The sequence below is a fragment of the Mesoplodon mirus genome (assembly GCF_964341445.2).
Source record: "Mesoplodon mirus genome assembly, chromosome: 11".
Lineage (NCBI taxonomy): Eukaryota > Metazoa > Chordata > Mammalia > Artiodactyla > Ziphiidae > Mesoplodon > Mesoplodon mirus.
In genome coordinates, this window is record NC_138987.1 from 56,353,268 (window position 1) to 56,381,111 (window position 27,844).

Consider the following 27,844-nt stretch of genomic DNA (forward strand, 5'->3'; position numbering starts at 1 on the left):
GGATGGGAGGAACCCTCAGTGACCCGGTAGTGCGTGGGGGGAGTGAAGGGGGAGGAGAAGTGGAGGCCAGATGGGACTGGCACCCCTGAAGGGTGGCTGGGGGAGGGGAAAACGGGGAAATTGGGGGACCATTGGGAGGGCAGAGGATCAAAAGGGAGTGTGGCCAGGTTTCCCCTGCCCACCTGCTGAGATCCCGGGCCTGATCCTCTGCCCACCTAGGCCCCCTCCAGCCCGGTGGGTCCTGAGGGAGTGGGAGGGAGGGAAGGGGGAGCAAAAGTAAAGTCCAGACCTCCAGGACCAGCACCCCGAGGGGTGGCTGGGGGAGGGGAGGAGTTCCTACACCCAGCGGGACCCACCCACGGTTAGGGGTCCAGTGGCGATGGGGGAGACCCTGGGGGAGATGGTGGGGGAGGGGCACGAAGAAACAGAAGGGAACAGGGCCAGTACTTTCCCTGTCCACTTAGGCACCGGGAAGCCTGTTGGGCTCCCGGGCCTAATCCGCTGCCCTCGGAGCCTCCCTCCTGCCGTGCAGAGCCCAAGCCCCGCCCCTACACCCCCACCCAGGGCCCCGACTCTACAGTCGGAGACCCCCTCCAACGAGCTGGGCCTAAACCCCACCCACACACCCTCACTCAGCGCCCTACCTCCAAACTCCGGAACTCCACACACTCCTGAGGCCCTCCTTTCGACATGCTGCCTCTCCTCTTCCCCACAGGTCCTAAGCAGAGGCCACGCCCCACGCTTAAATGACACCCACCTAGGCCCCACCTCATGCTCAAACGTCACCCGCCTAGACCCCGCCCCACCCTAAACACCACTCCTGCCTAAGTGCCACCCCAGCCTAAACTCCACCACAATGGCCAAGATTTTTTTTTCTTTTCTTTTTTCTCTTTTAGATTGGGGTTCTGTTTTACATTGTTGATTCATTGTTGTTGATTCTTTCATATTTTTATTTTTCCTAATAAATCTTTTATTTTTCTAATTTTATTTTATTCTTTATACTTTGTTATTGTTCTCTCCTTTTGGCTTGTCCCCCCACCCCACTCCCCTTTTTTTCTTTTTTCTGTTGTGGTTTTATTTTACCTTGTTGCAATTGTTTCAATTATAGTTTTATTTTTTCCTAATATAATTTTTATCTTTCTAATTCTATTTTGTTTTTTCTCTTTCATATTGTGCTGCTTTTTTTCTTTCTTTCTTTCTTCCTTTTTTTTTTTTTTTTTTAACTGTGCCACAAAGCTTGTGGGATCTTGGTTCCCAGGCTGGAGGTCAGACCCGAGCTCCTGTGGCGGGAGCTCCAAGTCCAAACTGCTGGACTAACAGAGAACCTCAGACCCCAGGGAATATCAGTGGGAGTGAGGCCTCCCAGAGGTCCTCATCTCAGCACCAAGACCCAGCTCTATCCAACTGCCTGCAAATTCCAGTACTGGACGTCTCAGGCCAAACAACATCAAAAAAAAAAAAAAAAAAAGAAACGACAAAAAAAAATGTTACAGACGAAGGTAAAAACCTACAAGACGAAATAAATGAAGACAAAATGGGCAACCTATCTGAAAAAGAATTCACAGTAATGATAGTAAAGATGATCCAAAATCTTGGAAACAGAATGGAGAAAATACAAGAAACATTCAACAAGGATCTAGAAGAATTAAAGAGCTAACAAACAATGGTGAACAACACAATAAATGAAATTAAAAATACTCTAGAAGGAATCAATAACCGAATAACTGAGGCAGAAGAACAGAAAAGTGAGCTGGAAGATAAAATGGTGGAAATAACTGCCAGGGAGCAGAATAAAGAAAAAAGAATTGAGGACAGTCTCAGAGACCTCTGGGACAACATTACACACAACAACATTCGAATTATAGAGGTCCCAGAAGAAGAAGAGAAAAAGAAAGGGTCTGAGAAAATATTTTAAAAGATTATAGTCAAAAACTTCCCTAACATGGAAAGGAAATAGTCAACCAAGTCCAGGAAGCACAGAGAGTGCCATACAGGATAAATCCAAAGAGAAACATGCCAAGAAACATAGTAATCAAACTATCAAAAATTAAATGCAAAGAAAAAATATTAAAAGCAGCAAGGGAAAAGCAACAAACAACATATAAGGGAATCCCCATAAGGTTAACAGCTGATCTTTCAGCAGAAACTCTGCAAGGCAGAAGGGAGTGGCAGGAAATATTTAAAGTGATGAAAGGGAAAAACCTACAACCAGGATTACTCTACCCAGCAAGGATCTCATTCAGATTTGACGGAGAAATTAAAACCTTTACAGATAAACAAAACTTAAGAGAATTCAGCACCACCAAACCAGCTTTACAACAAATGCTAAAGAAACTTCTCTAGGCAGGAAACGCAAGAGGAGGAAAAGACCTACAAAAACAAACCCAAAACAATTAAGAGAATGTAATACGAACATACATATCGATAATTACCCTAAATGTAAATGGATTAAATGCTCCAACCAAGACACAGACTGACTGAATGGATACAAAAACAAGACGCATACATATGCTGTCTACAAGAGACCCACTTCAGACTTAGGGACACATACAGACTGAAAGTGAGGGGATGGAAAAAGACATTCCATGCAAATGGAAATCAAAAGAAAGCTGGAGTACCAATTCTCATATCAGACAAAATAGACTTTAAAATAAAGACTATTAGAAGAGACAAAGAAGGACACTCATAATGATCAAGGGATCAATCCAAGAAGATATAACAATTGTAAATATTTATGCACCCAACCTAGGAGCACCTCAATGCATAAGGCAAATGCTAACAGCCATAAGAGGGGAAATCGATAGTAACACAATCATAGTAGGGGACTTTAACACCCCACTTTCACCAATGGACCGATCATCCAAAATGAAAATAAAGGAAACACAAGCTTTAAATGACACATTAAATAAGATGGACTTAATTGATATTTATAGGACATTCCATCCAAAAACAACAGAATGCACTTACTTTCTTCTCAAGTGCTCATGGAACATTCTCCAGGATAGACCATAACCTGGGTCACAAATCAAGCCTTGGTAAATTCAAGAAAACTGAAATCGTATCAAGTATCTTTTCCGACCACAGTGCTATGAGACTATATATCAATTACAGGAAAAAAACTAAAAAATACAAACACACAGAGGCTAAACAATACACTACTAAATAACCAAGGGATCACTGAAGAAATCAAAGAGGAAATCTAAAAATACCTAGAGACAAATGACAATGAAAGCACAATGATCCAAAACCTATGGGATGCAGCAAAAGCATATCTAAGAGGGAAGTTTATAGCAATACAATCCTACCTCAAGAAACAAGAAAAACCTCAAATAAACAACCTAACCTCACACCTAAATCAATTAGAGAAAGAAGAACTAAAAAACACAAAGTTAACAGAAGGAAAGAAATCATAAAGATCAGATCAGAAATAAATGAAAAAGAAATGAAGGAAACAACAGCAAAGATCAGTAAAACTAAAAGCTGGTTCTTTGAGAAGATAAAAAAAAATTGATAAACCATTAGCCAGACTCATCAAGTAAAAAAGGGAGAACACTCAAATCAACAGAATTAGAAATGAAAAAGAAGTACCAACTGACAGTGCAGAAATACAAAGGATCAGGAGAGATTACTACAAGCAAATATATGCCAATAAAATGGACAACCTGGAAGAAATGGACAAATTCTTAGAAAAGCACAGCCTTCCGAGACTGAACCAGGAAGAAATAGAAAATATAAACAGACCAATCACAAGCACTGAAATTGAGACTGTGATTAAAAATCTTCCAACAAATGAAAGCTCAGGACCAGATGGATTCACAGGTAAATTCTATCAAACATTTAGAGAAGACCTAACACCTATCCCTCTCAAACTCTTCCAAAATATAGCAGAGGGAGGAACACTCCCTAACTCATTCTACGAGGCCACCATCACCCTGACACCAAAACCAGACAAAGATGTCACAAAAAAAGAAAACTACTACAGACCAATATCACTGATGAACCCAGACACAAAAATCCTCAAAAAAATACTAGCAAACAGAATCCAACAGCACATTAAAGGGATCATACACCATGATCAAGTGGGCTTTATCCCAGAAATGCCAAAGATTCTTCAATATATGCAAATCAATCAATGTGATATACCATATTAACAAATTGAAGGAGAAAAACCATATGATCATCTCAATAGATGCAGAAAAAGCTTTTGACAAAATTCAACACCCATTTATGATAAAAACTCTCCAGAAAGTGGGCATAGAGGGAACTTACGTCAACATAATAAAGGCCATATATTGACAAACCCACAGCCAACATTGTTCTCAATGGTGAAAAACTGAAACCATTTCCTCTAAGATCAGGAACAAGACAAGGTTGCCCACTCTCACCACTATTATTCAACATAGTTTTGGAAGTTTTAGCCACAGCAATCAGAAAAGAAAAGGAAATAAAAGGAATCTAAATTGGAAAAGAAGAAGTAAAACTGTCACTGTTTGCAGATGACATGATACTATACATAGAGAATCCTAAAGATGCTACCAGAAAACTACTAGAGCTAATCAATGAATTTGGTGGAGTAGCAGGATACAAAATTAATGCACAGAAATCTCTTGGATTCCTATACACTAATGATGAAAAATCTGAAAGAGAAATTAAAGAAACACTCCCATTTACCACTGCAACAAAAAGAACAAAATACTGAGGAATAAACCTACGTAGGAGACAAAAGACCTGTATGCAGAAAACTATAAGACACTGATGAAAGAAATTAAAGATGATACAAACAGGTGGAGAGATATACCATGTTCTTGGATTGGAAGAATCAACATTGTGAAAATGACTATGCTACCCAAAGCAATCAACAGATTCAGTGCAATCCCTATCAAAATACCAATGGCATTTTTCACAGAACTAGGACAAAAAAATCCACAATTTCTATGGAAACACAAAAGACCCTGAATAGCCAAAGCAATCTTGAGAAAGAAAAACGGAGCTGGAGGAATCAGGCTCCCTGACTTCAGACTACACTACAAAGCTACAGTAATCAAGACAGTATGGTACTGGCACAAAAACAGAAATATAGATCAATGGAGGGGCTTCCCTGGTGGCGCAGCCGTTGAGAGTCCGCCTGCTGATGCAGGGGACATGGGTTCGTGCCCTGGTCTGGGAGGATCCCACATGCCGCGGAGCGGCTGGGCCCGTGAGCCATGGCCGCTAAGCCTGCGCGTCCGGAGCCTGTGCTCCGCAACGGGAGAGGCCCCAGCAGTGAGAGGCCCGTGTACCGCAAAAAAAAAAAAAGGATGTAGATCAATGGAACAGGATAGAAAGCCCAGAGATGAACCCACGCACATATGGTCACCTTATCTTTGATAAAGGAGGCAAGAGAATACAATGGAGAAAAGCCACCCTCTTCAATAAGTGGTTCTGGGAAAACTAGACAGCTACATGTAAAAGAATGAAATTAGAACACTCCCTAACACCGTATACAAAAATAAACTCAAAATGGATTAATGACCTAAATGTAAGGCCGGATACTATAAAACTCTTAGAGGAAAACATAGGCAGAACACTCCAGGACATAAATCACAGCAAGATCCTTTTTGCCCCACCTCCTAAAGAAATGGAAATAAAAACAAAAACAAACAAATGGGACCTAATGAAACTTAAAAGCTTTTGCACAGCAAAGAAAACCATAAAAAAGATGAAAAGACAACCCTCAGGATGGGAGAAAATATTTGCAAATGAAGCAACTGACAAAGGATTAATCTCCAAAATATACCAGCAGCTCATGCAGCTCAATATCAAAAAAACAAATCAACCCAATCCAAAAATGGGCAGAAGACCTAAATAGATATTTCTCTAAAGAACAAACAACCCAATCCAAAAATGGACAGAAGATCTAAATAGACATTTCTCCAAAGAAGATATACAGATTGGCAACAAACACATGAAAAGATGCTCAACATCACTAATCATTAGAGAAATGCAAATCAAAACTATAGTGAGGGGGGCTTCCCTGGTGGCACAGTGGTTGAGAGTCCGCCTGCTGATGCAGGGGACGTGGGTTCGTGCCCTGGTCCGGGAGGATCCCACATGCCGCGGAGCGGCTGGGCCCGTGAGCCATGGCTGCTGTGCCTGAGTGTCGGGAGCCTATGCTCCGCAACAGGAGAGGCCACAACAGTGAGAGGCCCGCATACCGCAAAAAAAAAAAAAAAAAAAAAAAGTTGTGTACCACAATGTTCACTGCAGCACTATTTACAATAGCCAGGACATGGAAGCAACCTAAGTGTCCATCAACAGATGAATGGACAAAGAAGATGGGGCATATATATACAATGGAATATTACTCAGCCATAAAAAGATATGAAATTGAGTTATTTGTAGTGAGGTGGATGGACCTAGAGTCTGTCATACAGAGTGAAGTGAGAAAGAGAAAAACAAATACCGTATGCTAACACATATATATGGAATCTAAAAAAAAAAAAAAAAAAAAAAAAAGGTTCTCATGAACCTAAGGGCAGGACAGGAATAAAGACATGGACATAGAGAATGGACTTGAGGACACGGGGAGGAGGAAGCTTAAATTGGGACGAAGTGAGAGAGTAGCACTGACATATACACACTACCAAATGTAAAACAGATAGCTAGTGGGAAGCAGCTGCATAGCACAGGGAGATCAGCTCGGTGCTTTGCGACCACCTAGAGGGGTGGGATAGGGAGGGTGGGAGGGAGACGCAAGAGGGAGGGGATATAGGGGTATACGTATGTATACAGCTGATTCACTTTGTTATACAGCAGAAACTAACACAACTCTGTAAAGCTGTTATACTCCAATAAAGACGTTAAAAAATAAATAAGTTTTTAAAAGTTAAAAAAAATTAAAAAAAAATAAAAAGGACACTCAGGCAGACAGAACAGCATGTAGTACTAAAGCAACGAGATAAGAAAGGGCTTAGAGAAGTATGCAGTGTACAATCGGGAATGGAGGTGGTGACAATGACAGGGGAAAAAACTATACAAGTAGTTAGGGGCCAGGTCACAGGTACCTTGCATGTTATGTATGCTAAGCTTGAACTTTATCCTGTAGTTAATGGAGAGTCACTGAAAGGCTTTAGGCTATTGTAAAAAATCCATGCTATAAGTAATAAAGCACTGAACTAAGGCTATAGAAATGGAAAGGCAAGGTTAGATTCAACTGATGGTGAGAAAGTGAAACCAATAGAACTTGGTGACTGGATAGATGTAGGAGGCAAAAGAAGAGGAAAAATCAAGGGTGCCTTCTATGTTTCCGGATTGGGAAACTAAGTTGATTATGGAGCCTCAACCAAGTAGAGAATAAGATAAGAAAAGCAAATTTGGGAGTGAAAGATGAGTTGTGTGTATGCTGAATTTGAAGTACCCATGTAACACTGAAATGCAACAGTCTAGTAGGCAAATAAGCTTGGAAAAAGGGCTTAAGATACATACACAAAGATATGAGAAAGAAAAAAGAGGAAAAAAGAGAGTGAGAGGATGAGAATATAGGTGGTAGCTAAAATTGTGAGGGTGGATGTGACTACATAAGAAAGGAATATAAACTAAAAAGAGAACCAAGGTCAGAATACTGGGAAACACCAACATAAAAGGTGAATTTAGGGGACAGGAATGTCAGAGGTGGAGTTGTATCAAATGAGGTAGAGATCAAGTAAGACAAGGATTTCAGTATCCAATGGATTTGGCAATTTGGAGACCGGTGGTAACCTTCACCAAAGAAATTCCAATAAAATGGAGACTCTAAAATATAGTAATGAGTTATAGCAGGGAAAGATATAAGGAGGAGGAAGAAAGAAGTGGAAATAGCTAAGACTCTCAAGAATCTCCGCTGAGAAGGGAATGCCTTCACTTCCTGCATCAGAACCACTTTATCTAAAACTAATATCCCTGTGCTCTATATCCATTCTCTTCCTGATGAGAAATTTCATTCTATTTATTCCTATTTTTTTCTATTACCTTTGGCTTCATTCTCTACTTGTTTCTTCTCATCAGACCTTGAACATGCTCAAGTTTTCCCACCTTAAAACAGCACTTCCTGTCCCTCACATCCTCTGGCTCTCACCCACCTCACAACTAAAGTTCTTGAAAAAGTTCTCTTCTCATGACTTCTCTTCTAACTCCCACTCATTCCTCAACCTTCCTCTCTCTCTCATCTGGCTTCTGTCCCTATACTTCACTGAAGCTGCTCTTGCCAAAGTCCTCAATGATCTCCTTATTGTGAAATCAAATGGATGCTTTTCAGGCCTGCATCTTACCTGACCACTTAGTGTCATTTGACATTATTGAGCATGTTCTCCCCCTTGAAATGCTCTTTCCTGTTAGCTTCCTTTCTGTCACACTCTTCCTAGTTTTCTCCCTCTATCTTTCTGACAGTAGAGCTAGACTTCTTGGTGTGCACTGCTAGTTGGGTCACCTTGGACAAGTTACTTAACTTTCTCCTTGCTTCAGTTTTCTCATCTGTAAAATGAGGATAAGCACAGTATCTACCTATTTCATAAAGTTACTGTGAAGATTCCATGTTTAGTACTTAGAACAGTGCCTGGGACAAAGTAAGTACTTATTAAATGCTAACTACTGATATTATCAAATACTCTATGGCTGTCATACCTCTTATCTTCTTTTGGGTTTCTTTTTCCTCTGCCTTTTCCTAAAACACAGTGTTTCCTCAGGGTTCTATGCAGATTCTTACCTTACTCTACACACTCAACCCTGGGTGATCTCATTCAATAACGGCAGAGGGTCTGTATGGTCCACAGACCCCAGAGCATCCCTGAGATACTCTCTGGGGGCTCATAAAGTCAAAACTATTTTCGTAATGATATTAAGACATTTGCCTTTGTTATGGTGTTGATATTTACAATGATGATGCAAAAAAAGCAATGGTGGGTAAACTTACGGAAGCTGAGCACAAATCAGGGCAGTGGCACCAAACTGCAGTAGTATTGTATTCTTTCTTGCTATAGCCTCGTACTTAACAACAACAAAGCCAGTTTCACTAAAGAATGTCCTTGATGAAGCAATACAAATGATCAATTTTATTAAATGCCAACCCTTGAGTACATTTTTTAAAAGTATTCTGTGATAAAATGGGCAGTACACAGAAAGCACTTTTATTGCATACCAAAGGATACGGTGGTCTCAAAGAAATGTACTTGCTTGACTGATTGAGTTGTATGCTGAACTAAAACCACTTTTTACAAAGAACACCATTTTTACCCAGAAGAATGACTGACAGACAAACTACGGTTATTCAGGAACTGGGTATTTCAGAGACATTTTCTTAAAAATGAATGAAGTAAGCCTGTCACTTCAAAAAACAAACACTCTTGCCATTGATAGAATTCAAGATTTCAAGTGAAAATTAGAAGTTTAGAGACCATATATCTGCCTTTAAGCTTGACAAGGTCCCAATACTTCAAGGTTTTTCTGATGAGATTGTTACAGTGAGATTACTATGTGATTTTTTTTTTTTTTTTTTTTTTTTTTTTTGCAGTACACGGGCCTCTCACTGTTGTGGCCTCTCCCGTTGCAGAGCACAGGCTCCGGACGCGCAGGCTCAGCGGCCATGGCTCACGGGCCCAGCCGCTTCGTGGCATGTGGGATCTTCCCGGACCGGGGCACGAACCCGTGTCCCCCTGCATCGGCAGGCGGACTCTCAACCACTGCGCCACCAGGGAAGCCCACTATGTGATTTTTTAATACTATATAATGAAATGTATTGACATTTAGGATATCTGTATAACTTAGTGAACCAGTATTTTTCCAGTGACCAATACATGATGTCCATTCAAAGTGTAAGACACCAGTGGATTTTAACATGAATGGAAAGCTCATTGATATTGTTTCAGATTCTAACCAACCTTTAAGAAACTACTCCTTGTGTTTTGGTGTAGTATCAAAGATAAAATACTTCCTCCTTCCAATAACATATCTGTGTAAAGCCAGCTTTTATTTATATACTTCAACCAAAACAACATATCAGAAGGGATTGAATGTAGAAGCCGGCGAGGAGAATCCAGCTATCCTCTACTAAGCCAGACATTTAAAGAGATCTGCAAAAATATAAAATCAATGTTTTTCTCTAAATATTTGTTTAGAAAATTATCTTTCAAAAATGTTATTTATGTTAACATGTAATAGGATTTTTTTTTTTTTTTTTTTTTTTTTGGCTGCTTGGGTCTTTGTTGCTGCGCACGGGCTTTCTCCAGTTGCAGCGAGTGGCGGCTACTCTTCCTTGCGGGGCGCGGGCTTCTCATTGCGGTGGCTTTTCTTGTTGCGGAGCACCGGCTCTAGGCACGTGGGCTTCAGTAGTTGTGGCGCACGGGCTTAGTTGCTCCGCAGCATGTGGGATCCTCCTGGACCCGGGATCAAACCCGTGTCTCCTGCATTGGCAGGCAGATTCTTAACCACTGCGCCACCAGGGAAGTCCTATTTTTGTTATATTTAATGAAATAATAAATATACTTCTTAAATGTCTCGAGTTCAATTTCAAATATGAAAAAATTGAGAGGTATATGTAACCTACATCTACAAAAACTCCTTGGGATCCTCAATAATTTTTAAGGGTAAAAAAAAGAAAAATGCTGAGAACAAAAGATTTAAGAATTACTAAGTTATACTATTTATTCACTTATGTGCTGTTGATTCCCAACCATATATTATTTTGTATACTCCCTATACATATGCATGCACATCAGTGTATTTTTTCTGAGTAAATTCTTAAGAGGACAGAATTTGCTATGTACAAGCAAACGTGTTATACACATTTGTTGTACACATAGGTGCTTGTTGTGTACGAGGTACTACACTTCTCAAGGACACCTATAACACCAAATCCAACATTTCTTGCATGGTCGGTGTGCAAGTAATCTGCAGGTTTTTTTAAGGACTATTTTTTTTTAATTGGCCAATTTGCTCTTAAAGCAGAAACAAACTAAAAAGAAGAGAACCTTTATGCTATCCTAAGCCATGACAAGGCATACACTGTGGATTTATACCAGACTATTCTTCACTCCTTCTCCCATTTCCACCAAAGTTATCTTCACTTAGACCTATAAGAGGGCCTTAAAGAATTAAGATGACTAATAACTGTGCAATCTGATGAACCTACTTGGTACTGTGATGAGAAAGAAGGATCAGCATTCTCCTTACACCTTACCTTATTATGAGAGAAGTAAGTCGTGAGATAATAAGAATTACTTAGAGTATATAAGTATATTAAAATGCTTCACAGACACAAACTAATTTAAGACTAAGTTGTAGTTTTATTATACAGTAGCTAATGAATATTTTACTTGCCATAGAGCAGCAAGTAGCAGCAGTTCTCAGAGTATGGCTGGAGAACAGTTGGAGGTCCCTAAGACTCTCGTTGAAACAACAAGAACTCCTCTAACTACCTACACACATTTCTTTCATTAAACATATTTATTTTTTAAATGGGTGAGTAATTATACTACTTAATGCATTTGCTTAAAGTAGGAACACAAATGCATTCATGTTGAATAAGAGGTGGATTAGAGAAAAAGGTTAACAAAAAGCTCTTCCTTAAGAAGTTTTTACCATCCTTCATAATTCAAGAAACAAGTGTTTGTTAGTGGGACATTAAGCCAGCCTGTATTTCAGTTAATAACCATTAAAAAGAACCGAATCCACCTGTTCCAAATTCCCATGACTTAACCTTGTGCATAAATTCATTACACTCTATTTTAACCACTGGTTTTCTTGCTCTCTTCCTGCACGTAGACACCATGACTTACTTTTTTACCCTTGGCACTTAGTTTGATATCTGGCATATACTAAGCTCCCAATAAATAACTGCTGAAGAATGAACAGTTGAACAAATGGGTAAAAACTTAATTCTCAACTAAAAGGTAAAGTGTTTCAAGGAAATGTGGCCACCTGTCCTCCTGGGTCATCAGATAACCTACCAGCTAATGTAGGAGGTCAATGATTTCCGGAGAATCAGTAGAAATTCAAGTTAACTAATTTCAGTCTATAACTGGAGATTTCCCCAAGAAGTATTAAAACACAACCACAACAATCTGATTTAGTTTGAGACCCTTTGTGCCTATAATTGAGACTTCTTACAAATGCTGACACTATCCCAGAACTAAAGACTACAAGATATATATCCTTTTTAAGAAACTCCATAGTTTTGAGAAGAATACAATAGTTTGATTATTCTCATTGCCTTATCAGGGCTGTGTAGCACCTCATGTCCAATGAACTACTTGACAAACTTATTTGTTTACACATCATTAACTACTCAACTGAGGAAATATATGCAGAAGAAAAAAACTCCAGAGCAATACTTGACTAGAAGGCATTGTTAATCGACAGTTACTCAAAATAGACTATAACTAGTCATTTAAATCATTCAGAAAATGATTTACATTTTAAAAATCCCATTATTACTATAATTTTTTAGAAAGCCCCACTGTTTAAAACCTGGTCCAATATACTCAGGACTAATCACCTTCTGGTGCTTAAAAACAAGATCATGGGCTTCCCTGGTGGTCCAGTGGTAAAGAATCCGCCTTCCAATGCAGGGGCTGCGGGTTCGATCCTGGTCGGGGAACTAAGATCCCACATGCTACGGGGCAACTAAGCCAGCGCGCCACAACTACTGAGCCTGCGTGCTTCGACTAGAGACCTGGCATGCCACAAACTACAAAGCCCATGTGGTCTGGAGCCCGCGCACCACAACGGGAGAGAGAAAACCCACACACTACAACTAGAGAGAAGCCCATGCACCGCAACGAAAGATCCCGCAGGCCGCAACTAAGACTGATGCAGCCAAAAATAAATAAATATTTTTAAAAAACATAAATAAAAAATAAATTAAATGTGAATCTACATTAAAATTCTCGTCTTGGTAATTAACACTTATTTGAATCACTATCATCAGCACTGCTCAATAGAAATAATGTGAGCCACATATGTAATTTTAAATTTTCTGATAGGCACTTTAAAATAAGTAAAAAAGAAACAGGTGAAATTAATTTTGATAATATACTTTGTTTAACCCGATATATCCAAAATATTATCATGTCAATATGTAACCAATGTTAAAAATTGAGAGAGTTTACATTTTTTTCCCTGCATTAAGTCTTGAAAATCCGGTGTGTATTTTACACTTAGAACACATCTCAGTGCTGACCAGTCACAGTTGAAATCCCCCAAAGCTAGCAGTTACTGTACTAGCTAGTGGCTCCTATACTGGAAACCACAGTACTAGATAATTCAGGGAGAATTCTTCATATCTAGGAAAACTGCCTTTGCATCCAGGAAAACGAGTTTCAGATTTCTTTTTTTAGTTAGAAGTGACTATGGTTAACTCCTTTTGCAGCAACACCTCAATTAACTTCCCCAAAGATAAAGGAGGAGCGGATTCAACCACAAAGAGCCCAAAACTCAGTGAATTCTTTAGAAAGCAGCTTTATCTGCCTAAAACTACCTCTGGTGAGGAAGCCAAAATAGGTACATCTCCCCCTCCCCACTCTATAAGGAAGATACAGAGTTCACTTGATGCCTCTTCTCCCCATTAATTTCTTCTTTCCCTAGCTAGGAGACCCTAGATTTCTGAATCAGCAAGTGGCTAAAGCAAAAATATCTGACATGTTTCTTTTCTGTGACAAATATATTGTCTCCAGGGGTAAGCCAGGAACCTGACCTCAGTCACGACAGTATTCAGGGTTGTCTGCAGAGCATCAACACCCACTGCACAGAAAGGGCTAGGGAAATTTTTCCAGGAGAGAGGAGGGACACATAAGGCTTCGGATCATCTGCAGCTTAGTAAGAGGTGGGTTCTTAGATAAGGGCAGAGCCATGTGACCATCTTTTTCAACCTCACTCTGCTGGATCTTCAAACCTGACTTAATTCTGTGATTTACAATTCAATAAGGCCCAACAGAATACCTTTAGGGATGTAGTGGAATGGGCAATCTCCCTTACAACCTAGTCAGCAGCTATGTCCATTCCTCCCAACACCTCTCTCCAGTCTGGAGGACCTACTAATACTGGGTCACAATGTTGTGACATGACATGGACCTAGAAGGAAGACAGCAGGTCTGTTAGGAAGAGGAAAAAGGTTCTTCTTCCTCCACTTGGCAGAAGTGGGGAAGAACAGGAAAAAAAAAAAAAGGCAGCATGCAGCAGAGGTAGCAAGGTTTACAAGAGGAAGATGAAATGAGTGGTTAAGAAATGTGCACAAAAAAGTGAGTCACTGCTCTTGTTTCTAGTTACAAGATAGGCCAGTAAGTGAGTCTATTAGTCCCCTGTGCCAGAGAATGGTATTGAGAAAGTTCCTTAGACATGCCAGTGAGGTTGCCTTGGAAGTAACAGGAGAGAAGAGGGGACTGGAATAATGAATGAGCAGCAAGGAGAGCTCTAATCTATCTCCTGTATAATTCACAAAACAATTTTCTCCTGGCAACATAAAGCTCCTATTGCAATACCATATTCAAAATAAATGAGCCTATGTAGCTCTGAAGATATCAATATTAAGTCTCAAGCTTATACTTGATCCCAAGGAATAAGTGCTCAGGGACTAGATATTAAATTTCAAACAATTTTATCTTTAAGATCCAATTTAAGTAAGACACGGCAGACCTAGCTTGGACTATTCATTCCCTCAGGTCTCAATCATCAATGTAATATTAAAAGAAGTTTTAAAGAACAGGTGGAAGAGTTTCTTATCTCTCTTTTGATAGGGTATAGGGTAGCATGAGTGTGTGCATGGGGGATGGGGAAAAAGAAAAAGAAACTGCAGAAAGGTGCACAACATGCAAACATTGTTTGGTGAAATTTAACAGAAACAAAGGAATTATAGTTTTGTCTCTCTCAGTCAAGCCAAACATCTATTTCATGTTGAAGATCTAGATTCTGGTTACTCCTCTGGGCATCTGAGTAGACGAGGGTAGACCCTTCTCAAACATTCAGTCAGAATTTACTGAACACATGCCACATCTAAGGTATTTTGCAAGGTGCAGGCCACCATAATGCAACCACTTAGCAGAGGCCCACAAAGGAAAAAGCCTCTATTCTTGGGTAGGTAATAATCTCCTATCTGCAGTTCTTTAGCGAAATACCTAGCTACATTAATATATGGTCAGGTGGCTTTTCAAATCGTCCCTATCAGATGAGGCTACAGCTCTCCAGGGAATGTGGGAACTTAAAGAATAAAATGGGGACTTCCCTCGTGGCGCAGTGGTTAAGAATCCGCCTGCTAATGCAGGGTACACGGGTTTGAGACCCAGCCCAGGAAGCTCCCACATGCCGCGGAGCAACTAAGCCCATGCGCCACAACTACTGAGCCTGCACTGTAGAGCCCTTGAGCCACAACTACTGAGCCCATGTGCCACAACTACCGAAGCCCGCACGCCTAGAGCCCATGCTCTGCAACGAGAAGCCACCGCATTGAGAAGTCCGCGCACCCCAACCAAGAGTAGCCCCCGCTCGCTGCAACTAGAGGAAGCCTGCACGCAATAAGGAAGACCGAACGCGGCCATAAATAAATAAATGAAAAAAATTATAAAATAATAATAAAATAAACAAATGCTTGGTGTGGTTGATAAGGAAGAGAAAGTAAGGATAAACTGTAAACTCTATATTTTTTCTTTAGGATATTCTTAAAACAACACAGAGATAATTTATCAAAGGGCATAGTGTAAGACATTAATATAGGCAGAACAATTTGAAGCAAAAAATGCAAATTTCAGGTCAAACACATTATATTAAATAACCAAGAATAAGATGTACATGGATTTGTTCTCCAAATCCTAGAATAGTAGGAACGGCAGGTTACATCTTAACTCTTGAAAGGGGGTTTTAAGGAATATGAAAAGTGGCCACATCATACAGTGGAAAGAGAATGGGGCTGGGGAAAACACTCTGGATCTTGGTTCTACCTCCTCCCCCAGGTGAGCATGCAGCCTCTGAAAAGCTGCAAAATGTTTCTAAGCCTTAGTTTACTATGTATATAAATGGAGGCTGGACTTCTAGCTCTTACAGTTTAGGATTATTATATGAATCACTTTTAGAAACTAAGTAGTTAGGATTTGAGAAAGGAGAAAAGGTAGGAAAGAGAATAAATGAACCAATATTTCCGATATCCTTTTCTATACTCTACAAGTGGCTTCTATTACCTTTATGGAAGTCCAGCACAGTAAGAGAAGAACTGGTAATCCAGCTGTAATTTCTATTGCTAACTAAAGTGGTAGGTCTTAAAGAGAAACAAAGTAGCAAGACTGCTTCTAGGCTTAAACTTTCCTAAGGTCAAACATGACATGAACAAGGTACCTGTCCTTACTAGCCAAGGAATATCATGCTAGAATGCTTTCACATCAGTATTCCCATCCACCCCTTCTCCCCTGACACTGGAGCACCACAGAAACATTCAGATAGAATTCCCACAGGTAAAAAGGATCCTTTCCAGTGGCTGTGCCAGGGTATATGTCCGTCTTCACAGTCACCTGGGGGCACTCCTGGGAAATCTGAAGATATATGCAAGCTTATATAAAATGAGTGTTTAGAAGCAACAAGCTAGTTCCTCTTACCACTAACTTGGGGAAATTTCCATATTAGTATATATTTATATGAAAAGCAGAGAATCTTTTCCTAGGATGATGAACTTTTTTTTTTCTCTCCTGAATTGTGTATTTTCCTTTTCAGGCATTATACTGTCTTTCTCTATTTTTTTTTTTTGCTCTCATACAGATGCGAAGGTGGAGAGTACCTGGACCTAGGTTACTCCTAAGAGGGACAAGCGGTTTGTGCCTCCACCCCAGGAATACTTAATACAATGACTATACTTACGCTTCTGGCACAGCACTTTGACAACAATACATAAACACTGTTAAATAATGGATGAATGGTGGGAAACATATAACATATATTTTGAAAGATTTTTGTGTCAGAAATAGTAGGCAAATCAAAGAAGTAATCCAAAACAGATAATATTAGATTTTCAGACAGTAACAGAGTAGTCTATCTGCAATATAGTCCCATCCTCGAAAGGGCATTCCTGCTCTACAGGCCAAAGGAACAAAAGATGTCAAAGTGCCATCCTCATTACCTGAGACCTAGGCAGAAAGAAGTCACCTTTCCCGGGGTATGAGTAGACTCGATCAAAATCACTCACAGCTATAAGACCACATTGTAAAATCACCACCACAAGTCCTCAATGGATATCTTTATCTTAGACAGCAGACAGGAGCCGCTCACTCAATGAAAAGTGAAAACACTTTTTGTCAAGAACACATGGTCACTTAGAAGCTGGCTCAGTACAGCTGTTGTCTCAATACAGCTGTCGTCTCATACGCCCTAAGGCTCTCCATCCTTTCAACATGACCACTCCTCCTTCCATTTCAGGCCTCCAAGGCCTGTTCTGCAACTAATTTGACACCTTTCCATACTCTGGAAGACTCAGGCTCCACCACACCCTATCCCTACCAGATTTCTACTGTCTTACGGGCTTTGGCAGAATTTTATTGAAACACACACACACACACACACACACACACACGCGTCCATGCGGTGTGACGAACCAAGGCTTAGGGCCTAACTAATCCTGTGCCCCTCAACTCTCTGGAACTAGAGTGTCCTCACAAATCTTATCTTCCCATGAACCCATTTCTTCGGCTTGGAACGTCTGGCTCTTGCGCCGACCCTTCAGCTTCCATGCCCCCAACTAGTTCTGGTTCTGGCAGCCCTTTCTTGTTTCCCGCCTCGGGTTCTCGGTCGCAGCTCGCAGTTTCTGGGTCTGCAGAATCCTTGGATGTTGGGGAGAGGCCTATGAGACACCCACCCCGGGCTCTCAAATTGAATGGGTCCAGTGTCCCCTTCGACCCTCACTCTTTCAGTGTCCAAGCCCCAAACTCCCTGTCTTTACCTAGGCTCCACGACCACCTAGGCCACCCTCGGAGCATCCCGCGCGCGGCCCAGGCTCTCCCAGCCTCCTGCTTCCGGGCTGTCCCTACAGTTCGTCTTCCGGTCCTCGACCTCCGCCTCTCCCCCCGGGCCGGTTTCACCAGCCCGCGCCCACAGCCCTTCGCGCCGCTCGCCCGCGGGCTCTCACCGCTCGAAGAGCAGCCTCACGGAGAACACGCCCGCCGCCAGCGGGAACACCGAGAGGATGTGCCGGGCCCGCGGGTAGCCGTAGCCGTCGCCTGGCCCCTCGAGGTCGGCCCAGCTCACGTTCTGGGGCAGCCAGAAGCGCTCGCTCCACAGCCAGCCCCACAGCAGGCCCAGGGCTCCCGCCGCCACTGTCGCCATCTTACGCCCACCCCGCGGCCACCGCCGCCAGAGCTTCAGCTGCCGCCACGGCCAACAGAACCCGCGGGGAGGCGGCCCCGGGGCGGGGCCGGACCGGCGGCCACCCCCTTCCGGCCCCTTCTTGTCCCCGTCACGTCTCAGCCCGCCTCCTCTGCGGGGTCCGGCTTCTTCACCGCCCATCCCGCCTCCCCGCCCACCTCCCTCACCGCAGCCTCCCCGGCCGCCTTTCCTCGGGACTCCGCCTCCCGACCCCGGCCACGCCCCTCCTTTTCCCGCCCCGCCTCCACCCAGCCCTTGTCCCACCCCGCACAGGCACTCAACGCTCGTGCTGCCCCTTTTTGCTACCGGTTTCGGCCAAGATTTTCCTCCTCCCTCACTCTCCCGTCCAGCTACGGCTACACCCCTTATTTCAGGCATAGCTCCCTTATGGGGACATTCTTCTCAGTCCAGCCAGCTTAAGCTGTTCCTGCTCCCTGGAAGGCCATACCTCTCTCGCTCTCTCTCTCCCCGCTCCCTCACAGCCCCCATCTTTCACTAGGGTTTATCGCCATCTCAGCTGGTTCCGCCTATTAGCAGCGTTCTTTTTGCTCCCCACCCTTTTTCTCTCTTCGCGCCCCTCCATGATCTCAACCCCCTGTCCTCGTATATTCCTCAAAATTGACTTTTTTTTTTTTTTTTTTTTTTCCTTTTTGCGGTATGCGGGCCTCTCACTGTTGTGGCCTCTCCCGTTGCGGAGCACAGGCTCCGGATGCGCAGGCCCAGCGGCCGTGGCTCACGGGCCCAGCCGCTCCGCGGCATATGGGATCCTCCCAGACCGGGGCACGAACCCGTATCCCCTGCATCGGCAGGCGGACTCTCAACCACTGCGCCACCAGGGAGGCCCCTCAAAATTGACTTTTAAAAATTCTTTTATTCTTCTCATGAGAAAGGAAATGGAAGATATCCAACAGAAAATATAAAGGAAAAAGAAAAGTAGATGATGGCCAGTGTTTAATGAGGTTTACTATATGCCAGGTTCTGCACTGAACACTTTACACACATTATTTAACTTCCTCATTCTGTGAAGTAGGATTTACTGTTTTATGGATGAGTTAACTGAGGTCCAGAGCGCAGCTTGCCCGAGGCTATATAAACAAGTGGTAGAGCTGAGCTTCTGAACCAGAAAGTCTTTAGATTCCAGAACCCTGAGGCTTTATCCTACAAAACTCCTTAATTTTAGATTTCCACATTAAACATTGAACTCTTTTGTGGATCTACATAAACAGGGAGGGGAGCCATAGACAAGAAACCTTCAAAACACTGAATTCTAAATTGTCCCTCAATCGCTGGAGAACGCTGAACCGTGGGTGCCAACCATTCAAACCTGGCTACAAGGTTAATTACCACAGGCTACCTAGAATGATCTGAAAAAAGATTAAAGAACTAATCTTGTCCAAGGACAGATAGAGTATCTTTATACTAGTCGGCATGCTTGCAGCAGAAGATAAAGAATTTCAAAGGGAGAGAAAGAAGAGAAAAAAAAAGGAGCCACCTTAAGGAGTAGACTAGAAGGTCTGCTTTAGTTCAGTGGTTCTCAAACCTTAGTGTGCCACAGCTCAGACATTAGCTTCTCTCATCTCCCACATGGAGAGTTTGCTAAAAGTTTTCTGGGCTCCATCCAAAGAGATTCTGATTCAGGAGGTTCAGGGTAGGCCCATGAATGTGCATTTCTCATTTCTAACAAACTCAGAGGTCATGCCACTGCTGCTGGTCTGAGAACCACACTGCCTGAAGCCATTTTCATCCAAACCCAGAAATAGCTTAATGGTAACTACCCTATATTCAAGATATGTTTTAAAAGAAGTAAACTCACAGGACTTCCCTGGTGGTCCAGTGGTTAAGACTCCATGCCCCCACTGCAGGGGGCATGGATTCGATCCCTGGTTGGGGAACTAAGATCCCACATGCCGTGTGGTGTGGCCAAAATAAATAAATAAATAAGTAAACTCTCTCTCTGATCCCATGGGAATTCAAAGCAGAGCCCCAAGGAACAAAGAACATGCTAACTTAGCATGCAGAGGCCAACACACAATGATCTTGGTCTCAAGATCTATTCCCAGAAAAACACGTATGTACCATTTCTCAACCTCTTGACTGTTAGAAAACATATTGCTGACGAAATACGTAATGAAAGCAAATTTAGTACAGGTTTCACTTTGGCCAGGAGTGATCTGACCAGCAAGCTGGTAAAAGAACTAAGTTGGCCCCTGTAGCAGTCATGGACAGTCTCCTTAAGCATCTCAAGTCCCAAGCTGGCCCCTTTTCCTGCTTTACCAACAGAAAAATTCACACCATCCTATTGTCAACATTGACATAGTCCAACAAGTTGCCTTCATTTAGAGAGCTGAGAGAATAAATGATAAGCACTTTTTATTTGGCTGTAGGTTCTTTTGGTTTCTAAGAATGTTTAGTGTTATCTGGTCATTCTCTTGATAAGAATATCCTTTTATTATATTGATTATGGAGCTAATTCTTGTCTCTACTGTCTGTACCTATGTCTATCTTAGCCCTTGAAAGGCACAGAAAGGAGTTCTTGCAAGGGTAATCTCAGCCCCCAAGTACCTGATATATGGTGACATACTCAACTGATACCCATTAATGCCAGCCATAGGCACTCAGACTTTTTGTATAAGGTTAGTAGACATAGGGAGTACAATGTGGAAGGGTTAGAGCAGCAAGCAGTGAGTCACAGAGTAAAGGTAGCTAAACTCAAGCCAAGATTGGATATTTTATAAATGTCAGCAGGAACTTCTGGATTAACTGTTCAGTGAACAGGGCTTTCTAAATGACTTCAGCCTGTGTTGGGGCCAAGAGCAGAAAGTAGTACCCGGACATGCACTTAGAAGACCAGGCAAGATGCTGGAACACACAGTGACCCTGGAAAATGTTAACAGATGACTCAAAAAGCATTTCTATCTCCAAGGAAATCTACACTCCCATTAAAAAAGGTACCTTAATTGGGGCAGTTGCCTCTGCAAGCAAGGAAATCAAACCACCAACTATGCCTCTGCCCAGGGTAGAAAACAAGTCCATTTTCAGCAGAGGCATTTGGAAATTCCATTTAGCATTTAGGTATACTTGTAAGGTAAATTATTAAATGCGGAGTACAATTAACAATAAAAAACCACCACTGCATTTTGAATTGGTAAAACAAACAGCTCGTTTTGAATGTACAAATAATTCTCTTGCCAAGTTGCTTTCAATTTTCAAGAAAAATGTTTTCTAGGCGGATGAAAGCCTAAGATCAGCCCAACACCACCACCTAGTGGTAAGAAGTATACATTGCATGTCTCTTCACTTGATACCCATCAGACCCATCTGCCTTTTCTACCCAAACTGCTGAGGTAAAAGCAGGTCCTGAGAGACTGTAACAATGTAAAATAATAATGGAAAAGGAACATTGAAAAGTTCAAGTGTAAATTAAAAGCTTTATTGAATAAAAATGTTTCAGAGTAAGCAAGACTGTAAGAAAGCAGAATATTTTACATCTCTAAAAAATATCAGAGCTAAATCTCTAAAAATGCAGTATAAAGAAAAGCCTATACCTTAAAACCCCTCTCTCCCCCAACATACAATTTGGAATATCAATTATGTACAACAACTGTACTCAAGTTTATATTGTTCCAAAACCTTAATACTAGAAAATCATCTCCCAAAAAAGGCCTATAACTGGTTTAATTGCACCCTAGGAATACTGTCTGCCATAAAAATCAATACATTTCAGAGCTTATAAGTATTAAAAAACTAGTGTCCCAGAAAGGGGATATCAGAAGTAGAATATAGGGTTTGGGGATCTGAGCTCAAGTGGTTTAAGGCGTTTTTCTTTTTCTGTTATTCCTCCTTTAAACTCATCACTTTGCTCTAATATGCAACATGGCAAACAGCAATACAAAAGATCTTATAAAAATATTGCAGCTTACAGTAAATTATGAGAAGCACAGATACCACCAGAGAAGAAAGCAATCACTTGGGGGTGTAGTCAAACTCATTGGCAAATACCATAGCTTATTTGGGACACAATGAATCTCTCCAAGCACCAAGGGTGCTCAAAAGGTGCTCCAAAAGGATGGTTATGCTATATCTCAATAATCCAGTTCAGGATGTGGTTTAGAAAGCAGGATGCAATAAATTCCCCATATATATCGGAGCAAGCAGTAAATTCCCCATATGTATCAGAGTAAGAAAATTAACCTAAATTTTTTTTAAAAAGACTAAATATTTGATCTCTTAACAGAGGACTACTAAACAATAAATTGGTAGTCATGTAAAAATATACAAACTGTGCCCTTTATACTAAAGTGCATTCAGTCACAATGTTTAGGCCCCTAAATCCCTTCTGCCTGTTTCGTAATACCCCAATTGAATTTTTAGTGTAACAGTGTACTAGTAATCATCTCTCCATTTTCATATTGTCTTTTGGGAGTACAGTGGAAGCTGGATCATATCCGTTGGAATATCCCCCGCCACACACACATACACACTCCCAACCCCCAAAAGACCTTAAAGCAGTTGTGTATATCATCATTGCTAAAAGAGAGGATTTAAGTAATGTTATCTAGCATTTAGAATCAGTTCACTTAAGCTGCACAGTATGGGATTTTTTTGAAGCAAGAACTCTTTCCCAAAGTTACTTCCACATAAATTACAGCTCATGCTAAGACAGCTGTTTTGTGCATCACTTTGATAAAGGGCAGTGGCTCACTAACACTAACATAAATTTAAGGCCCAGCATCATTGCAATTTGTTATTCCTCATCTTCATCCTCATCATAGTACCGATTTCTCTTTATCTGTTCCTCCACAGAGAGCTCTTTGACTACTTCTCCCTCCCAGAATCCCACATCCTGGGATTTCTGATTCTGAGTAGTGAATTCTTTAGTGGAGGTGTCATCTGCAAAGCTAGACCAATTTTTAGACTTGGGTTCTAGTGAAGACTGCTGCGTGAGAAGGTTTCTATCACCTTCATCTAAGTTTGCACCATTTTCTATAAGATTTTCACTCCCCATCTCAAAACTGTGAACTTCCTTACTTCTCCTTCCTGCCTCCTCTCCTTTAGATCCCTTGTTTGGCCACGTTGTTTTTTCCACACTCTCATTCTTCTCGGAGGCGTTGGCATTTTCCATTTGTTTCCTTTCTGCTGCTACACCTCCTCCAAACTCCTCACTCTGCTCTGACATGCTCCAGCCTTTCCTGATAGATGGGGACAAGGTTTTGGGGCTCTTGACTGAAGAGGTTCGAAATGAAGCTGCTACAGTGAATGGGCGGCTTCTCTCCTTCAGTGAAGAAGTTCGTCTTAGCTTCTTCAGATCCAGATCTACATCCTCAGGAGCTTCAGGCTTGCTGATTTCATCCTCAGGAGGCCACTTAGGCTTTGATACTTTGATCCCTTCCTCCAAGGCACTTCCTGAACTGCCAAGTTCAGTAGGGGGCGGCCAGGCAATCCTCAACTTTTTGGTTTCAGCTGGCTTGTCTTCTTTCTCCAGCGGGGGCGAGGCCTTGGCTTCCATACTTGCAGTCAGCACACCAACCTTAGCAATGGGGGCATCTTCTACCCCTGGGCTCTGAGGGGTCTCCCCTGCATTTGGAAGCTGGGCTGGTCTCTCCAATGTTTCTTCGTTTTCATTTTTGCTTGCCCACAGATCCTTGTGTGGTCTGTGTCCAAAGCCTTCATCATAGTTGCCTTTAGATTTAAAGAGTTGATTGAAGTGAGGCTTGCAATAGATTCTCCCATGTAAAGAGGCATATGTTCCTAGACTGTTGTTTTTAAAAAAAAGAGCATAAAGTTAACAAATCTGTATACTCTTATTTACACCAGTAGGCTGAAACCTGGCAATTCCAGTATATTCAGAAGATGCTAAGTGAGAAAAATACCTTTAAAAGCACATCAGTCACTGAGGGTGTCCTTTTAAGCACATTTGTTTTATTATCCTTATAAAAAACATGCTCAATTCTAGTTCTGAACCTTCATAAGACATTCTTCCACCTGGTACATGCTCCCATTTTCAAGTGATTTCACTCCCCTCTGTCAAAACTGTTGAAAAAGTTACTTCTTCCAGGAAGTCTTCCCTAGGTAGTCCCACCTAGCTCTGATTCTTTATATTATTTCCTAAGTATTTCTAACCTATAACTACTTTTAATGATATTCCTTTGTAAAAAGTTGCATCTTCTCCCTCCTAGTTTCCCATTTGTGTTATAATTTAAAAGCATGTTTTTACAGGAATGGGTATAATGCTCTGCCAACGCTTGGCAGTGAGCAGACGTCAGTGACTAAATAAAGGAAAGCTATGGTTAACAGGAGAACGGTGAGCAGTAGCCAGAAGTCGGTCTACCCTAACAAGAGCGCTGGACAGGCCTTTAGGACATCTGGTGTCTCTCGCAGGGTAACACATTTTAAAGGGGGTAAAAACAACAGCATTTCCACAGAAGAAATATAAAAATTCAAAAATTTAGAAAAATGTGCTCTGGAGAAAAAAATACAGTGGGCAGAAAAAGAACCACTGTGTGGAAGTTACAGAGGCACATTTTGGCTCAACAGAAGGGAAAGTTTTCAAGCTAGCACTAACACTGGAACTAGCTGTAGTGGGGTATTAACCCCTGCAGACGTGCCACGCAGGTGCCAGGACATCTTTCAACAGTATGCTGGAAAGGGTGCTTGCTCTGGAAGGAAGGCTGGAGGAAATGACATCCTGGTTACTTCCTCCTCCAAGGTTCTCTGGTTAAAATGAGTTAATATGGAATATTTCCCCAATTTGCCACATTTATATCTATACTTTGAGTAACTTGGAAGAAATGATACATAATTATTTTCTCAGAAAATAAAATGAAGCAATATACAGAAAAATATATGCCCTTCAGGATCTATTATTATTGCTATTTCTGCCATTTATACAGTGTTTGGGATAATTTCAAGGGCTTCAACAAGCATCCTCTTGAGATTTCTTAACTGTATGATTCTATGATACCAAGGGAAAACATTCTACTAAATTAGGTGACAGGGGCAGTTACCTGCAACTTACATGATTTAAGCTTCGGTCCTAACATGTAAATTAACATGTGAGAGTACCAAGAAGTTCTAAACACCATTACCATTTGATATAAAATGCCTGTCATTAAATGGTACTTTTTACTTTCTTCAGAGGCCCTCAACAGCACACACTATTAGCACCACAGATTTTAGTACCAGCGTTCTAAAAACCCAAGGCTCCCTCTGGAGGTCCAACCACACAGAGAGATGGCTTGTTTTGGTCTGGCTTACCTCAGTTTGTTGTTGCAATAGGAACAACGGAAGCAGCTGATGTGAAACACCTGCTTGTTGGCCAAGAGACGCTCCATTGAGTAGACTGTTTTCTGACATTCCACGCAGGTCTCTCTTGCAGGTGCCTGAAACTTCTAGGAAAAGAAAAGGACAACTTTAGCTAGCAAAGCCAGCGATGAGTTAGTACTCTGCTGAAGTGGGCCCCGGGATTTACTTTGTTATCTAAGGGCTCCCTTACCTGGCCTGTCATTTCTCAGAGGAACACTAAGACTACTGCAATTCTATCGGTTGACTCTCTAAAGCCAAGAGGCTCTCCTGAATTCCTTACCCAGATTGTCTGGCTGCCATAAGTGCAGCAGCCACTGAGGATGGGTGGAGCTAGGGCTGGACCGCAGAGAAAGGCTTAGACAAACCACCACACACACACACAAGAACACACAAAATGATTCTGCGCACAGGAAATGAGGAGAAAATGTCATCACATACAGAAGAAAGAAGTTTGATGGTTTGATCCAAGCGCCAAATAAGAAGCAGAACAGACTTTTTAAAGACCAGATTCTGAAGGGGGTAACTTTCAAGGAGAGAAAGCATTTGGCTTTGGGAAGTAGGAAAAGACTTTTAAAATCTTTTTACTTATTTATTTATTTATTTATTTTATTGAAGTCGAGTTGATTTACCATGTTGTGCCCATCTCTGCTGTACAACAAAGTGACTCAGTTATACACAGAGACATTTTTTTAATATCCATAAAAGACACTTTGATAAAGCATCTCTCAGTCCCCTCTGCATATAATCTTGACTTGCTCAATCCACTAGACATAACATTTTTAAATAAAGCAAAATTGACACATAAATGGAACATTTTAAAAGACACACAAACTATTTTATTAGGATTCCAGAAGAAAGCATAGCCCAATAAAGCTATAGGTTCTATAATCTTTTTAAAACACCAAATGGAGAATAAAACTAATGTACTGGATAGGGGGGTAAGTCACAACGGGGATTCATGAACTGTTTGTAAAGTGTGGAATATGGGCAGGGTGAGCACAGCTGTTGCTGGTAAACTCAGTCCTAAACTACATAAAGTAGCTTGTATTAGCACTGATGAAAGCTAGAATTCCCAAACCATAAGTTTCTACATGATAAGAAATAGTTACATGGCCACTAGGGGTGGGGGTAAGAAGTCCCTAGGTGTGTGTGACTCTTGACTTGTCCCAACAGAAACAGCTCAACCAGTAAATGCAGAAGCAGCTTTAGTTAAGGTGGCCTGGAAGCTCTTTCAGGCACCTTGGTGGCCTCTGCCACCAAGACCGGTATGGTGGTAAATAATACAATTTAGTCCCAAAGCCCAGGGCCTGAATGGTTAAGGTAAGCCTAAGATAAACCAGCTTATGGGTAAGACAGAATTTTGATTAAAAAATCTGAAAATAGACCCATAAAAAAAATTCAGACTGCTGGTTCACTTGCCACATGATTCACTAGGAAGTAAAGCAAAAATAGGAATGGTTTTCCAAGTAGATTTGGACAGAAAATGAGAGTAGAAAATGGGCATAAAATGGAAGTAAAGGTTAATATCTATAAAAGGGAGTTTAATAAAATTAGTGCTCCCAAATAGCACCAAAGAATTTAAAAATGAAGGAGGAGGGCTGAGTGTTAACAGCAGCCCCTCCATACCTAGGGTTAGAGTCGAAAAGAAAAACTTAAAGAATCAAAGACCACAGCTACAACTTAATAAGTTTACCAAGCATAAGGGAGGAACTTAAATATGATCAAATGTTATTGTACTGAATGCTGCTGGCAGATATTAAGGCGTTATTTGGAGCTCAGAATTGTTTTTTCTTTTTTTTAAATTTATTTTATTGAAGTATAGTTGATTTACAATGTTGTGTTGGTTTCTGGTGTACAGCAAAGTGATTCCATTTTACATATATATAGTCTTTTTCATATTCTTTTCCATTACGGTTTATTACAGGATACTGAGCATAGTTCCCTGTGCTATGCAGTAGGACCTCACTGTAGAATTGTTTTTTCTTTCTCTCTTTTGCTTTTTTTTTTTCCTTTGGCCGCACCTCATGGCTTGTGAGTTTGAACCCAGGCCCTCAGCAGTGAGAGTTTGGAGTCCTAACCACTGGACTGCCAAGGAATTCCGAAATTGTTTTTTCTTATATGGATGGACACATCTAACAAGATAGGACCTAAGTGGAGATGTCCTTGCATAATTTAATTAGGTTTCTCTAAAAGGACTAGG

General features: G+C 41.4%; 2 protein-coding genes across 8 annotated transcripts in view; both read right to left on the reverse strand.

The window, feature by feature from the left end:
• Nucleotides 1–18,429, reverse strand: part of CERS5 (ceramide synthase 5) — a 34,507-nt gene extending 16,078 nt beyond the window's left edge. The window contains exon 1 of the mRNA XM_082634656.1: nucleotides 18,107–18,429. Coding sequence (XP_082490782.1) covers nucleotides 18,107–18,303 — 197 coding nt within the window. The 5' untranslated portion in view covers nucleotides 18,304–18,429. The remainder of the gene's footprint in view (nucleotides 1–18,106) is intronic.
• A 3,312-nt stretch (nucleotides 18,430–21,741) lies between these two features.
• The window catches only part of LIMA1 (LIM domain and actin binding 1), a 52,832-nt gene continuing 46,729 nt past the window's right edge, over nucleotides 21,742–27,844 (reverse strand). For 4 of the 7 annotated variants that reach the window (XM_082635183.1, XM_082635182.1, XM_082635179.1 and 1 more), the window contains 2 exons: nucleotides 25,597–25,730; nucleotides 21,742–24,095 (listed from right to left, as the gene is read on the reverse strand). In XM_082635183.1, coding sequence (XP_082491309.1) covers nucleotides 23,087–24,095; nucleotides 25,597–25,730 — 1,143 coding nt within the window. In that variant the 3' untranslated portion in view covers nucleotides 21,742–23,086. The remainder of the gene's footprint in view (nucleotides 24,096–25,596; nucleotides 25,731–27,844) is intronic. The other 3 variants (XM_082635181.1, XM_082635180.1, XM_082635177.1) reach the window with 1 other exon arrangement.